Genomic DNA, 15,340 nt, shown 5'->3' on the forward strand with positions numbered 1-15,340 from the left:
TTGAAGTCGATTCTCTATCTCGTATTCCAGATAATGTTGTGGTATGCTTTTTGCCAAATGCGTCAGACTTGTCCAAGAGAGTTCTACAGAGGTCTCAACTATTCACGCAAGGCTATATCCACGGAATTAAGATTTTGGATGTAGCAGGGCGCAATGTCAGAGTTACAGTATGTATGTTGTATGTTGGTGATCGATGCAAAAGAGTGACGCCTCACAAACTTCATATTAAAATACAACAGGATAAAATTGTGGAATCGTACTGCGCATGTAAAGCAAGGTGAGTACTTTTTACTTGGAAAGATCACGAGTAATATAATTGAGTCTTTATAAGTGGGTGGGTTTATTCATTTGACTTGGCTTGTAATGGAACCCAGTGCTCGGTCTTAAAAGTCCGATGTGATACAAATAGGCAAAAAGACGTTTCTCTTGCACGACATCGTGCATTTACGCATCCCTAACCCGACTTTTTGGCATAAAACATTACACACTTCATTCACCACGTCAGTGATACACTAACAAAGTGAAAGTTGTTCTCCTGCAATGTATAAAGCATTGATAATAATGAGATCAAACTCAGAGAAGATACTTCTCCCTCACTTACCTTCGAACATACAGCCTTGTGTTTGTTGATATTGTCCACATTTAGTTGTACATGCGGTCTTCCGCAACCCTTAATCCATCGTAGACACTTCGTCAACTGTGTTTTAGGCTTTGGAAAATGAATCAACTGGCCCCTTGTAACGTAGCCGGATATCTTTCATCAGAATTGCACGTTCCCCAAGTGCATCTGAGGACCATTTTCTTTGTAACATTAACTTTTCCTAGTGCACGTGACCAATAACCAGCATTGCTTGTGGGGCATGACGACAAGAGGGGCGGGTCAAGCCAGGGCTCAAGACAATGCAGCTATCTGATTGGCTATTATTGTACGAGTGATTGACAGGTCGGAAAGGTCCATTGACTATCTTATTGGGGACTCTTGTTTATTTTGTGTATACTTTTATTCACACACTTGGAATGCTTCCAGAAGCAGTAGTCACTCGCCTTGTCACAACGCCCTAGCTATAACCCCCGGTTGTCATGGTAATGAAGCCATATTTGGCACTGGCCTCAAGGTGAGTAGTGGCTCCTTTTGTATGAGACCAAAGCACTCAGTCTAAACAGGCTGGCCTTGAATGAGTTGGGGTCCACTGATGTTTCTGATACAGTTAAAGTGTCCACTTTTTCTTTTTCTGTACCAGTTATTAACTTTTTTGTCTTTGTACACCCCCACCCTTCCCCAGTCGTCCCGGGCGCACATCAGTAGGTCCGTGCTGGAGCAGTTCCTCTCCTTTGCCAAGTATCTGGACGGCCTGCCGTACGGGGCGCCGCTACTCAAGCAGCTTTGCGACCACATCCTGTTCAACGCCGCCATCTGGATCCATACGCCCGCCAAGGTGAGCGCGCTCGGGGTAACCGCTCCGGGTCCAAAAGGAGTTATCACAGAAGCAGTGTCAGAAAGACTTTTGTCTCCAGAAAACAGCTGCTTCGTGGCGGGACCCGGCATGAATAAATATAAGGGGAAATAAATGCTAAATTGTCTAGAGGCTCGCCTGTGACAGTCCTCCAAAGTCGAGCACCGGCAGAGAGCGAGAGGGAGAAAAATGAGAGAAACATTGAGGTAATGAAGTGGGTTAGAGCACTTTTAGCTCCATTGGTACCCAGAGCAGTGCCGGCTCCTTCCCTAAGGACGTGCCACACTATCTTCTGCAGCAGCCAGACGTGCAGGCTGGTGACAAACGATGGCAGCGTGTGGTGTGTATCCAATACACAGCACGTATAGGAAGGCAAATCACCGGATCAATCTTTTGGGGATTTTTGGTTATTGTGGAAATCACAAAAGCAACATACTTCCATCCATCCAGCTTTTTTAATATTTAGTGGTATAGCCTTGAGATGAATTTGTTCCAGTTGTCGAACTGAATTTTATTATTTTTTTTAAACCCAGCTTTCCTCATTGACATGCATGACAATGCGATAATCTGACCCAGCCTCAACCCAGAAATCCAAAATATATTTTTTAATCTAAACTACATTATACAATATTCTAAAAAAAAGAGTAATTACATAAATAATAGAATGTGGAGAAGAATTAACTTTGTGTCATGATTTAATGCTGCACTCCAATACATTGTGCTGCTCCTTCTGATGTGCTTTCCTTGGCCACTAGGTGGCTGTATATGTAATGCTTCACTGTCATGCAGACGTGAACAATGATTGAACTTCTGCTGTAAGTGAAGCTACTGGAACATTACTCATTTTTCCACCTCTATCAACTCTGTTAGCATGTCAACGGTGTTTTGTATTTTTTGTTAGCATTCAATGAAGTGGACATTCCAAAGGGCAAAGATGTTTTAAAAATACACCACGTAATTCTGTTTGTTCACTTTGACGGTAAACTTCACCTGGAAGTGGTATTAAACACCTTTTAAGTCTCTCTTTTTAATTGATTGCCCATTATTTGCCAAATTGCTGCTGATTGTGAAGAGAGTTGAATTTAGTTCGCTGCCACCAAAAAGTGCTCATATCTCAAGTTCGAGCTCTCAGGCCAAATCCAAATAGCGTCTGACACAGATTTTTAAAAAAAAAAAAAAACTTGTAAGAGTCATTTGCATCTCAAGGCGCCGCTGTAAAAAAAGAAAAAAAAAATCTCAATTCTTTAGGTATTTTGACAAAGGATGTCATTGAGTTTTAAATTGTGGTGAAAAATACATGGCCCGTTTTTTAAATGGACCTGATCAAATAACAGTTTGACAGTCATCAACCTAATAATTTTGCGAACTGATGGCAAATGTGAACGTAATCAGCACAACCAGTGAGGGGGAGAAAAACGACATTTAATCAAAGAAATATGCAAGTGGAATAATCTGATTACTTATAATTACCCGAGTGGCCCCATTAACATTTCTTTTTGGTCTCAAAAACCATAAGTTCTACCTATCTGAAATCTTAGCTGCGATTGACTTTAGCTATCAATATCTCTTTTAATTGAGAAATGAAAAAAAGTTACATCTCCTACTCTCACCTTGTGTGCCCGTGGCAGATCCAGCTCTCCTTGTACACGTACCTCTCATCGGAATTCATCAGCACGGCGACAATCTACAGCACCGTCCGACGGGGCGGCACGGTGCTCCAGCTCATGCACGCGCTCAAGTACTACTACTGGGCCGTCAACCCGGCCGACGGCAGCGCCATCGTCCCAAAGGGTCTCGGTGAGCACTCTTCGGCATCTCATGCACTGCACTTGCATTGTGGTTCCGACAAGGGAAGCCACATCTCAAGTCATTGCTTGGAACATATAAACAGTTTCTCTCTAGTATACAGAATGTACCGTATTATGCGAGTTTGACTATTTTATATACAGTGAAGAAAGTAAGGATTTGAACCCCCTGCTATATTGCAAGTTCTCCCACTTAGAAATCATGGAGGGGTCTGAAATTTTCCTCGTAGGTGCATGTCCACAGTGAGAGAGATCTAAAAAGAAAAATCCATGAATCAGAATGTATGATTTTTTTTTCGTTTGTTTTTGTTTTTTAGCGATTTGTGTGATACAGCTGTCTTTGTCTTTGAACACTTGTCTATCAGCAGAATTCTGACCCTCAAAGACCTGTTAGTCCGCCTTTAAAAGTCCACCTCCACTCCATTTATTATCCTGATTTAGACATTAGTTGCATAAAGACACCTGTCCACCCCATACAATCAGTAAGACTCAAACTTGTAACATGGCCAAGACCAAAGAGCTGTCCAAAGACACCAGAGACAAAGTTGGACAACTCCTCACGGCAAGGAAGCAATAGGGAGAAATCGCCAAGCAGCTTGGTAAAAAAGGTCCACTGTTGGAGCAATCATTAGAAAATGGAAGAATCTAAACATGACGGGCAATCTCAATTGGAGTGGAGCCCCATGCAAGATATCACCTCGTGGGGTCTCAATGATCCTGAAAAGAGCAGGGACCACCATTTCCACGGTGACTGTTGGTAATACACTAAGACGTCATGGTTTGAAATCATGCATGGCACAGAAGGTTCTCCTGCTTAAACCAGCACATGTCAAGGCCTGTCTTAAGTCTGCCAGTGACCATTTGGATGATACAGAGGAGTCATGGGACAAGGTTTTGTGGTCAGATGAGATCAAAATGGAACATTTTGGTCATAATTCCACGAATCATGTTTGGAGGAAGACAAATGATGAGTTCCATCCCAAGAACACCATCACTACTGTGAAGCATGCAAGTGGTAGCGTCATGCTTTGGGGGTGTTTTTCTGCACATGGGACAGGATAACTGCACTTTATTAAGGAGAGGATGACCACGGCCATGTATTGTGAGATTTCGGGGAACAACCTCTTTGCCTCAGTCAGAGCATTAAAGATGGGTCATGGCTGGGTCTTTCAACATGACAATGACCTGAAGCACACAGCCAGGAAAACTAAGGAGTGGCTCAATAAAAAGTATATCAATGTTCTTTGCAGGGAGCTGTAACTCTTTCTCTCAGCGACAGCCCAGAAACCTGCCTGATCTAGAGAAGATCTGTGTAGAGGAGTTGGCCAAAATCCCTCCTGCAGTGTGTGCAAACCTGGTGAACAACTACAGGAAACATTTGACCGCTGTAATTGGAAACAAAGGCTACTGTACCAAATATTAACATTGCCTTTATTTGCAGCTGTACAAATAAATTGTTAAAAAAATCATACATTGTGATTTCTGGATTTTTCTTCATCGATTATCTTTCTGACAATGGACATGCACCTAGGACTAAAATTTCAGACCCCTCCATGATTTCTAAGTGGGAGAACTTGCAATATAGCAGGGTGTTCAAATACTTATTTTTTGCACTGTATGTGTGTCAGTCGGTTGGTCATTCTACAGCGTTGGTTGGTCTGGCGGTGTACTCTACAGTGTCTGTCAGCCTACTCGTCTTTATAGACTCTATTTGTCAGGACTTTCATCTGAACTCAGTTTCCAAACCAAAACAGCAGCACCTCCATTGACACAAAGAAACCCCTTCAAAATGTCGCATGTCGGGACGACCCTGAACCTGAGATTGCCGTGTACACTGTAGGAACCGAAAGCTCACTTTCAGGAAGCTTCTATCTTCTGAGTTAGTTCAACACTGGGATGGAAGCCAGTCACAAAGTCCCAACCAGGCGTGTCTTGAAAGTCTCCTTGAAGTGTCACTTTCATTCTCCATTCCCATTCTCCTTTATTCTATTAGCACCCTATCAAACATGACTTTTTTTTTTTTTCTTCTTCCCTTAACCGACAGCTTGGTTTATCCCGCGTCATTTCGTAATGTAATCTTCTCCCTGGCGGTGAAACTTTCATCTTGATAGCGTAACGCTTGTCACGCCATCAAGGGGGAATTTCTTCCATTGTTAGCGGCACACTTCACTGCTAATTTCTTGCAATAAATTAGCGCCTGATAGGGCGCAATGAAGATGGATTCCCACGGGCCGTGCCGGGGATGAGTCAAGGCCTACATTCCCTTAATTGATTCCCTGCTAATAATGGCGGTGACCTTTTTAGCTTCGGGTTAGCAGGGTTATGCTGACTCCACATTCGCCGCACAAAAGGAAACTTAAATGATGGAAGTTCATGAAATTCAACGTTTTGGGGTCCACAAGTGCAATATAGCTCGTGTATCCACTTTTTATTTCCAATTTGTAGTGCTGCGGCAAAAGATGCTCATCTGTAACAACTTAATCTCCACCTGGAAAAAGACAATAAAAGCTAATGCGAGCGCTCTATCAAAATTCTGCCAATACAAAGTTAATTAAAGCCGTGATGAGTGGGCCTTTGGGGAGCCGTACAATTTGCCCAATTGTTCATTTTTGGGCACGGCAGATTGAGACTTTTTTATGAATCCTGTTGTAATCGACATTTTGTGCCGTTGGATGAACTGTTGTCCGGGTCTATCGCAAACACTTCGTTTGTCTCACAGTTCATTTGGCCAATTTCCTCAGTCGGAGTTAAGTTTGCCATGCGTCTTGTTTTTATTCTCACACCCTCCAACTTTTCAATGTCCTTGATGTCCATCTTGAGTTCTGTGCCTGACTTGTTTCTCCATTGATTTTTATTTTTCCCTTGTGGGATTGCCTCATGTAAGTGTCATATTTGTCCAAAGGACAAATGTTGCTACATTGCCTGGACTGTGGTTCCGCCACTGTGCCTACAGGCTGAGAGTATACCAAACATGACGAAGTAATTAAACTCACCAGAGTGTGTGGAGTCCAGTGGAAGGTTGAGCGAATACTGCCCATTAAAAAAAACACACACACACACACACACACAGACACGCACAAATGCTGTGGTGGTGAATGTGTTCGAGGTGGAAAAGATGAAGGGATTCACACTCAAAAGTAGGAACTGTTTTGGCCAATTTGTTGTGATGAGACGGCAAATATATATTTAATGTGCGCTTACAGGCAGCATGGTGGATTAGTTGGTAAAGCGTTGGCCTCAGAGTTCTGAGGACCTGGATTCCATCCTGGACCCGCCTGTGTGGAGTTTGCATGTTCTCCCTGTGCCTGCGTGGATTTCCTCTGGGCACTCTGGTGTCCTCTCACATCCCCAAAACATGCAACATTAATTGGACACTCTAAACTGTCCCCAGGTTTGATTGTGAGTGCGGCTGTTTGTCTCTATGTGCCCTACGATTGGCTGCCAACCAGTTCAGGGTATACCTTGACAGCTGGGATAGGCTCCAGCACTCCCTGCGACCCTTGTGAGGATAAGCGGGTAAGAAAATGGATGGATGGATATGCACCTACAATTTAAGGTTGGTTAACAGGAGCAAATTAATGACGTTACTGAGCTTTTCCTTCCTGTTAAGAGGAACTGTTGGACTGATATTTAAAATGAATCTGCCGGCAGTAAATTCTCCAACAGATGAAAGATTCTGAAATAATTAAAATTAGATCTGTAGTAAGTAGAAAATATTTCCTATTTTAGGAACGTGGCGTCATGGTGGACGACTGGGTAGCACTTCGGCCTCACCGTTCTGGGGACCAGGTTCAAATCCAGACTCTAAATTGGCCTTAAGTGTGATTGTGAGTGCAAATGCCTGTTTGTCTCTATGTGCCCTGTGATTGGCTGGCAATCAGTTCAGGGTTTAACCCACCACCTGCCCGAAGATGGTTGGGATAGGCCAAAGCATTCCTGCAACCTTTCTGAGGATAAGAGTCTCTGATAATGGATGGACAACTTTTTTTTTTAGGAAAGTGTGACAACAGTTTGTCTTGTGTGAAAGAAACAAAGCCTGCAGATTAGTCAAAAATATACATTTTTCTTTCTTTTTTCAGAAAGGGAAGAATGTGTAAGTTTGAAGTTGCACAGCGGGCTTGGTCGTCGGTTGTCTCTGAGTAAGAGCAGAAGGACGGCATATGGATCCTGCGCAACGACTTATGGGACCTGATTGGGTTTTCTCCCAGTGAGCGCTGCAATTAAGCCTCTCGAATGCGTACTTTTTAGTTTTTTTCTTCAACAAAGGCTTGAAGAGACGGCCTTGGACGTGTAGACAAATCTCAAAATGGATGGCTTTCTGCCCGCGGGTCACTCCGACGCGGCCCCGGCGTCGTTAATCCTCAGCTTGATTTGGCAGCTCTGTCATTGTCGACTGAGAAATGACCAAACAAAGCCGCTTAAAAAGAGAGAGTCGAGCAGGTAATGAAGTGTTCAATTACAGGGACACGGGGAGGACGTTGAACCCGCCTCAGGTTTTTAATAGCGAGGGCTTTCGAATTAAAGCCGTATATCATTCCGTTATGTGCAAAAAGCAGTGCGGCCGCTCTGAGAGTCGCACCGACCGCTTTTGGTTCCTTTGAGTCAACTGTCTCGATCGATAGCCCCCCCCAATCTCTGGCTTTGTCCCGCACCCGTCGCTCGGTAATGAGCAATGAATAGCTGTTTTGCTCGTCATCGCGCCTCTCCCGCTCTCCCTTTCTGGCTTTCTGCGCAGCACTTTCCTGCCTCTCAGGGCTAATGTCGCTGGAACGCTCGCAGCTGAAATTATGCGCGGCCTCAACCTGACGGATTACGCACACGGAACGCGCGCGCGACTGATTGCAGTACTTTTTCAAAGTGCGGTATTTACACCTTCAAAGTCGCGAGGAGCTCGGAATAACAGCGTTCTTAATTTTTTTTTTTTTTTTATTCAGGAAATAAAAGGCTTTTCGTGGGTACAAGCGACGGGAAAGGATGTTGTTTGGGTAAGTGGTTTAGGGACTGAGCCCCCTTAACCTCATTCAGTAGCAGCACTAAGCCTCATCACCACTTTTACTGATGGAGATGAGAGGGGGTGGACGGGTCTATCAAAACAGGACCCGCGATAAAGTCTCAAGAACCCACGCCTTAAAATTGAAGAGGAAGTAGGACTTTTTGCTTTGGCGCAGTCCTTTCCAGTAGATTCCTAAGTACGCGTATCACTGGTTAATGTTATCTCAAACCAACATCGTTGAACCAGTGGATTTCCTCCCCTCGGACACATTCGGTTGTGTTTAACTTTAAAGCACAATCGAATTGCAGTTAAGCTTTTAAACCTGTTTATCTTTTAAACATTTATTCTGTTACAATCTTCTTTTCCTTTCGACTTGTCCCATTAGGGGTCGCCAAAGCGTGTCATCTTTTTCCATCGAATCCTATCTCGTGCATCCTCTCTAACACCCACTGTCCTCATGTCCTCCCTCACCCCATCCATCAACCTTTTCTTTGTTCTTCCTCTCTATCTTTTGGCTGGCAGCTCCATCCTCAGCACCCTTCTACCAACGTACTCACTCTCTCACCTCTGGACATGTCCAAACCATCCACGTCTGCACTCTCTATCCTTGTCTCCAAAACATCCAACTTTGGCTGTCCCTCTAATCAACTCATTTCTAATCCTATCCAACCTGCTCACACCAAGCGAGAACCTCAACATTTTCATTTCTGCTACCTCTATTTCTGCTTCCTGTTGTTTCTTCAGTGCCACCGTCCATACATCATGGCTGGCCTCATCACTGTTTTACAAACTTTGCCCTTCACGCTAGCAGAGACTCTTCTGTCACATAGAACACCAGACACCTTCCGCCAACTGTTCCACTCCGCTTGGACCCTTTTCTTCACTTCTTTACCACACTCTCTATTGCTCTGTATTGTTGACCCCAAGTGAGTGAAGTCGTCCACCCTCGCTAGCTCTTCTCCCTGGAGCTTCACTTTTCCTCCTCCGCCCCTCACATTCCTGCACATATATTCTGTTTTACTTTGGCTAATCATCATTCCTCTCCTTTCCAGTCCGTGCCTCCATCTTTGTAATTGTTCCTCCGCCCGTTATTATTATTCAGTTACAATATTTACTTAAATTGTATGTGCATTGCATTTTATTTAAAGTATTTTTGAAGTAGAAGGCTATTTTCCTATACTGTATTTCAGCACATTGTTTATTTTTAAACTGCATAGGTTTTACAGTCGCTTCATCACTTTTTAATTCAGTAAATGTTTATCTTTTTAGTAGCACAATATATTACAGTTCTCTCGAATTGAACATTTAAGTACAATACGTTACCATTGATGTTTCATAAGTTTTAAACGTACGTATTACCCTTTCAGCTCCTTTAAGCGCAGTCTTCAAAGATTTTTAGGTGAATCCTTAGGCCCCCTCCCCTACTGTAATTAATGTTGGTCATTACGGTGGTACTTGGAGAGCCAAGTATTTTTTTTTATTTGGTGTGAAAAGTTGGAGAAGCAATTTACGAATGAATTTGGCCAAATCTTCAAACAGAAGCCGAAAGACCAATGAATGATGTTAAATTGTGACGCTTGTTATCTCTGTATATAATGGCTAAAGATCGTATGATGTCGACAGTGGAAATAATTAATTCTGCCTGATGATACCGATCGTGTTCCGGTCTGGTGTTTCCACCGTACAGTACAGCTGATGTGCGTCCTTTTAAAGCCACGGCTGGATGTTTGATATCCATCCAAGCCGTGACATAACAACCATCTGTCATGAACCCAAGGAGATGACTGCATTAATCACGCGGAAATAAATCATTTTTCAATCAACTCCCCGTGCCCTTGGGTGGCGCGAGGAGCACTGTATAATCTGCCATCGGGACAAACAAGAGCCGCGCTGAGCTGTTGAACATAATTGCTGGTGAATAACTCCAACGCATTGGCTGGCGCTAATAACGCTCTTATCTGCTCTTCCCTGTCTCACACTCGTCACGGCGCAGAGTTTTTCCACCTCTCTATTAATCACCGTCAAGATCCTTTGCCGTTAGCCTCGTCCTCGGGGAGCCTCGTCATTGATTACTGATTGTCAGAGCCGTGCGGCTGTCGGCTTTGTCGCTACACGAGCGGGAAAGATGGAGTTGTTCGCGGGCCAACGTGCTCGCTGCACCTGCCCGATCGGCCTCGGCTCCTCCGCTTTACCCATTCGCTGAGGTTTGAGTCTAAACCAGAGGAATCTCAGGTCACGCCTGGTCTAATCATAAATGGGGACCTGCAACAGAAGATTAGAAAAAGCTCACTAGTGAAAGGCATCACACTTCTTTACACTTTCAATACAATGAAAAAAATAAGTTCAATGTTACTTTCTGATACTACTGTTACTTTTGATAGATTCATGTTCAATGAACTCAATGACATGTAATTCTGAGCAAAGACCTTTCCGTCTGGAGATCGATACTGTACATGAGGACATTTAAGTTGCCAGTTATCAGCAGCTCTTTCTGTGTTTAAAGGTCAAGTGTCATGAAATGGATGATTTTTAGTATGTCATTAATGAAAAAACAGCAACCGGTCTGGACGCATCCGGTTTTTCACCACAAAACATGATTTTGACGGATACGACTTTTTTTAACTCCCGCCATGAAAATCCTCTCGAGGGATTTGTTTTCGACAAGAAGCAGGAAGTGACGTTCGAGGCAGTAGCGCGCTCAAGCGGACTCGTTTGTTTCTATTAGTTTTACCTGCGGGAAGATAGCTCGTTGTTCCTTCGTGTTAGCCAAAATGCCGGCTCGTTGCATTGCTGGACATTGCTTGAACACTCAGGAGAATGGATTTAACCTTCATAAGTTTTCAAGAGACCCGGTACGTCGTGAAAAATGGATTGCACGGGTGCAAAGGACGAGAGCTTTGTGGGTTCCAAATGACAGGTAGGTGTGTATACAGGTACTAAAAAATATATATATTAGTTGGGGGGACTACGTAAACCATCTCTCATAACGTAACAAAAGATCCCGTACATATGACAGGAGTACGAAATGTGTCTGTGCGCGTCAGACGGCTTCCGTGTCGGGCTCGCCGGCGAAGGCTTCCGCGTCGGGCTCGCCGGCGAAGGCTTCCGCGTCGGGCTCGCCGGCGAAGGCTTCCGCGTCGTGCCTCACGGACGAGCACGGTTTCGGCCGGGCTGGCTCATACATACTGTCTGGGAATCTGTTGTTAGTTAGAAGTGATCCGCATATCATCTAAATATGAGTTGAAAATAGGGTAATATTTCCCCCGACACTTCACTTGATTGTGAGATGTTCTCTTCTTTGAAAAGAGCTTCCGTGTCTCATAGTAGATGGGCGGATGAGCACGGCTTCATACGAGCTCACTCATACATACTGTCTGGGAGTCTGTTGTTAGTTAGAAGTAATCCACATATCATCTAAATATAATGTTGTCTGTGGTACACCGGAAGTGGTGGGTAGTAACAGGTTAGATATACTGTTACATTTACCCAAGTAGCATTTTGGATGAATTAGACTTGGCAAAGGGTTTGGGTTAAATAGTTTAATAGTTTAAATACTGCATACATTTTACTTCTTCCCGTGTATTTATGTTTAGAAGAAATGGTAGTTTTACTCTGTTACAATGATGTACCGTAATTTCCGGCCTACAAGCCTAAGACTAGTTGCACATACACTGCAGTAGATGGCAGTCAGTTGATTTCTTTTGTACGTTCTTCCATGGTTATAAGAATTGGGTTATCCTTTATATACAGTGTGAGAGATGTACTTGTGGGAAGGAACCCTTTTTTTTCTTCCAATGGGGGAACAGCAGAGCAGAACACAACAAAATACAGTTGAGAAGCACAAATCTTGACGAAGAAAAACACTAGCTTACATGTTCTTGCATTTTTCTGCCACTGACCAAACGTGGACATTTCAGACTACTTCTACCTTGAGAAAACACCGGCAATTTTTTTGTTGTTGTTTTGGCTGTGCATAATAGCCCGATTTTATCACAAGTAACATCAAAACATTTCTTGAGGTACATGCATGTTTTTTATCATTTAAAATACTGTATGTGACACACCATTTACCCATAACTTTTTTTTTTCCACTGTGTGCAATATTTGGCTACTCTAGCCACCTTTGCACACAGTGGACAGATCACTGCAATTAAGCGTCATTCTCTCCAGGTGACACTGTCACATTTAAAGGGAATGAGAGGAGGCGTTTTGATTCGCTGACGTCTCTTTAAGACATACATGTAGGTGCGCTGGTCTATGAAAATTGCCACCACCGAGTCTTACCTGCCTCAGTGCCGCTACGTCATGCGTCGTGCCAGATTTAGAGCAGTGACGAAAATAGAGCCTTATGTGTGTGTTGTTTGTCTCCAGTCAACTCAGTTAAGATAGTTGCGTGTGCCAGGCTTAACCTGCACACTTGCTTTGAAGACACCAACGGTTACATTTTGATTTACATGATTAATGAGGAAAAATTGGGTCATGCAACGTCCTAGAATGGATGTTATTTGACGTTGTAGGTTCCGCTGTACTTTCATCTTCCACAAAGTTTTGGTGGTTAATTAATCAACACACTCGAGTGGCATTGTAGTCAAAAACACGCCTTCAATATAGCCAAAGCACTCATGCTGGTGCCTTCAGGTTTTCATGAACATTTAGCGTGTCAATCATTAAGAAATTGCTGAAAATTCCAAATGGTGCTTCAATAATATATATATACACACACACACACACACACACACACACACACACAACATTTTTTGGGTTGTTTTTTTTTGCCCAGCTTGAACGGACTAACAGCCTCTTTCCGTGGTGCTCGCAATGCACGGAAGGAGAGTGGTTGATGGTGATTTGACTGGCACCGCCACCTCAGCGTGGCAGGGGCCACCCGAGTAGTTGACGACAAGTTGGCCCACTGTGACGGACAGGTGTGACATTGGCATTTTACTACCTCGTCAGCAAGGCTGCCAGCGGTGGAACACTGATATTTTCATAGACCATCCATCCATTTTCTAGAGTGGCTTCAGTCGATCCCAGTTGACTGAGACGCAAGGCACACCTCGGACTGGTTGCCCACCAATTGCAGGCCACATTGCTACAAATCTGAACCAAAGAAATTTAGAAAAAAACAGTACATGATAGCGGTGCCTTCAGATCCGAGTGACCTGACTTCGAGATTGAGTTCAATGTTCCTCAACTCGTTTCAGAACCATCAGCAATTTGCCAATTAGTGAACAAGTCTTCAAAAAAGAGGCTTCAAGCTGTTTGTCACTCCCAGTTGAGATTTACCATACAACTTGGCATTTAAGTCTTAGTTTCATGTTAACACACACTGCAAAACGCCATAGACTGGTTAACATGTAGCACAGGCGCTGTAATGCTACAACCCTTGAACCAATGGATTTTTGAACGCAGTATGTGGAGAAACATGCCGACAGATAAAGAAGCAATACTCACAGGCATATATTCTTTATCCTAGTACTTATCCTCCATCTAATGTCACCGTACCTTACAGTGTAGTTTTGACTGACTCCATGTCTCGGTGTATGTTTTCTTGATACTGCCCTGGACAAAGGCACACACAGGAGATGGAGCGGCACAATATTCATTGAATTGAAGCAAAAAAAAAAAAAAAATGGCCACATACCAGACTATCATAGTTCTTTTTTTTTGGTTTCTTATTAAAAAAAAAAAAAAAAATATATATATATATATATATAAATTTTTGTCGTTTTTGGGGGAAAACTGGAACAGATGTTTCAATTTGTTTCAAATGTGAAAGATGATATGAGTGTTTTGAGTTACAATACTGGTCATGGAATGAATGAAACGAATCCAAGGCACTTGGAAATTGAGCTCGGACAGATGAACGATCACCCACACATCGAATACAAATATATTCACCGGAGATAAAATTACGAAATTACAAATAGACCCAAAAAGAGGAAGAAAATAAAGACATTTGTATCCATCAATCCATTTTCTTAGCTGCTTACCCTCACAAGGGTTGTGGGAGTGCTGGAGCCTATCCGAGCTGTCAACGGGCATGAGGCAGGGTACACCCTGAACTGGTCTCCAGCCAATCGCAGGGCACATCGAGACAAACAGCCGCACTCACAATCACATCTTGGGGCAATTTTAGAGTTTCCAATTAAAAGACATTTGTATGTTAATTAAAGTTTATTTTAGTTTGGTGAGGATACAATTTTCAGTCAGTTGATTTTTATTTTTTAAACTCGTTTTTTCAGTTCACAATTGTTCTTTCTACTTTTTAAATTTTTGTAATCGATAATAACCTAATTATTCATGCATGAAAGGTCAATTCATGTTCTTTTAATTACCCATCCTGAGGATCGCCTTCACATTTAAATTTTGTGGATGTTGGATGGATTTTTTTTTTTTTTATATCACACAAGACGAGAAGGGGAATCCTCTTGTACCAGGCGAAGCCAAGCGAGGGAAAATGTGTGTAAAATATGTAGCCTTTTCTTCCAGACACTAGGCATCTGAGTAGCTCATTATGGCGTCTTCAAACGGCAACTTCACATCATTAAAACCAACCAAGAGTAGAATAAGAAGAAACAATGGCAACATAAACAAGCAGGCGGCTGTACGTTACGTGCATGTTTCACCGCTTTCTCTCTCTCTCTCTCTTCTCTCTCTCTCTCTCTCTCTCTCTCTCTCTCTCTCTCTCGCTACAGATGGTCCAAGGCCGACCCAGAAAGAAATCATCTCTCTGCGGGCCTTCATGCTTCTCTTTCTCAAGCAACTCATCTTGAAGGTATCTCCCAGCCGTCTCCGTGCCTCAAAGCCCCCACCGAGCCGTACGCCGTCTTATCCTTTAAAGGCTGCTCGTCTCCCTTCTTTATCTTACTGCCAAGTGCTTGCTTCAAAATAAAAGTCCAGATTGTACTGGCACATTTTTTTTTCCGTTTTTTTTTTTTAAAGTCTGTACACAAAACCTTTATTAACTATGGCATTCATCAACTGTAATCTGACCAAGTTTTTTTCAATGGGTATTTGTGGAAGAGGGTCCTGGCAAGCTTGTCTGTAAAACTAAAGTTTGTAAACCACTGTGATGACTAACGCAT

At 43.1% G+C, this 15,340-nt stretch overlaps 1 protein-coding gene across 2 annotated transcripts in view; it reads left to right on the plus strand.

The window, feature by feature from the left end:
- The window catches only part of LOC133504630 (neurobeachin-like), a 239,147-nt gene that overhangs the window by 57,274 nt on the left and 166,533 nt on the right, over positions 1-15,340 (plus strand). For both annotated transcript variants that reach the window (XM_061827086.1, XM_061827087.1), the window contains exons 12-14: positions 1,284-1,436; positions 3,083-3,251; positions 14,951-15,030. In XM_061827086.1, coding sequence (XP_061683070.1) covers positions 1,284-1,436; positions 3,083-3,251; positions 14,951-15,030 — 402 coding nt within the window. The remainder of the gene's footprint in view (positions 1-1,283; positions 1,437-3,082; positions 3,252-14,950; positions 15,031-15,340) is intronic.

Source organism: Syngnathoides biaculeatus, chromosome 8 (assembly GCF_019802595.1).
Source record: "Syngnathoides biaculeatus isolate LvHL_M chromosome 8, ASM1980259v1, whole genome shotgun sequence".
NCBI lineage: Eukaryota > Metazoa > Chordata > Actinopteri > Syngnathiformes > Syngnathidae > Syngnathoides > Syngnathoides biaculeatus.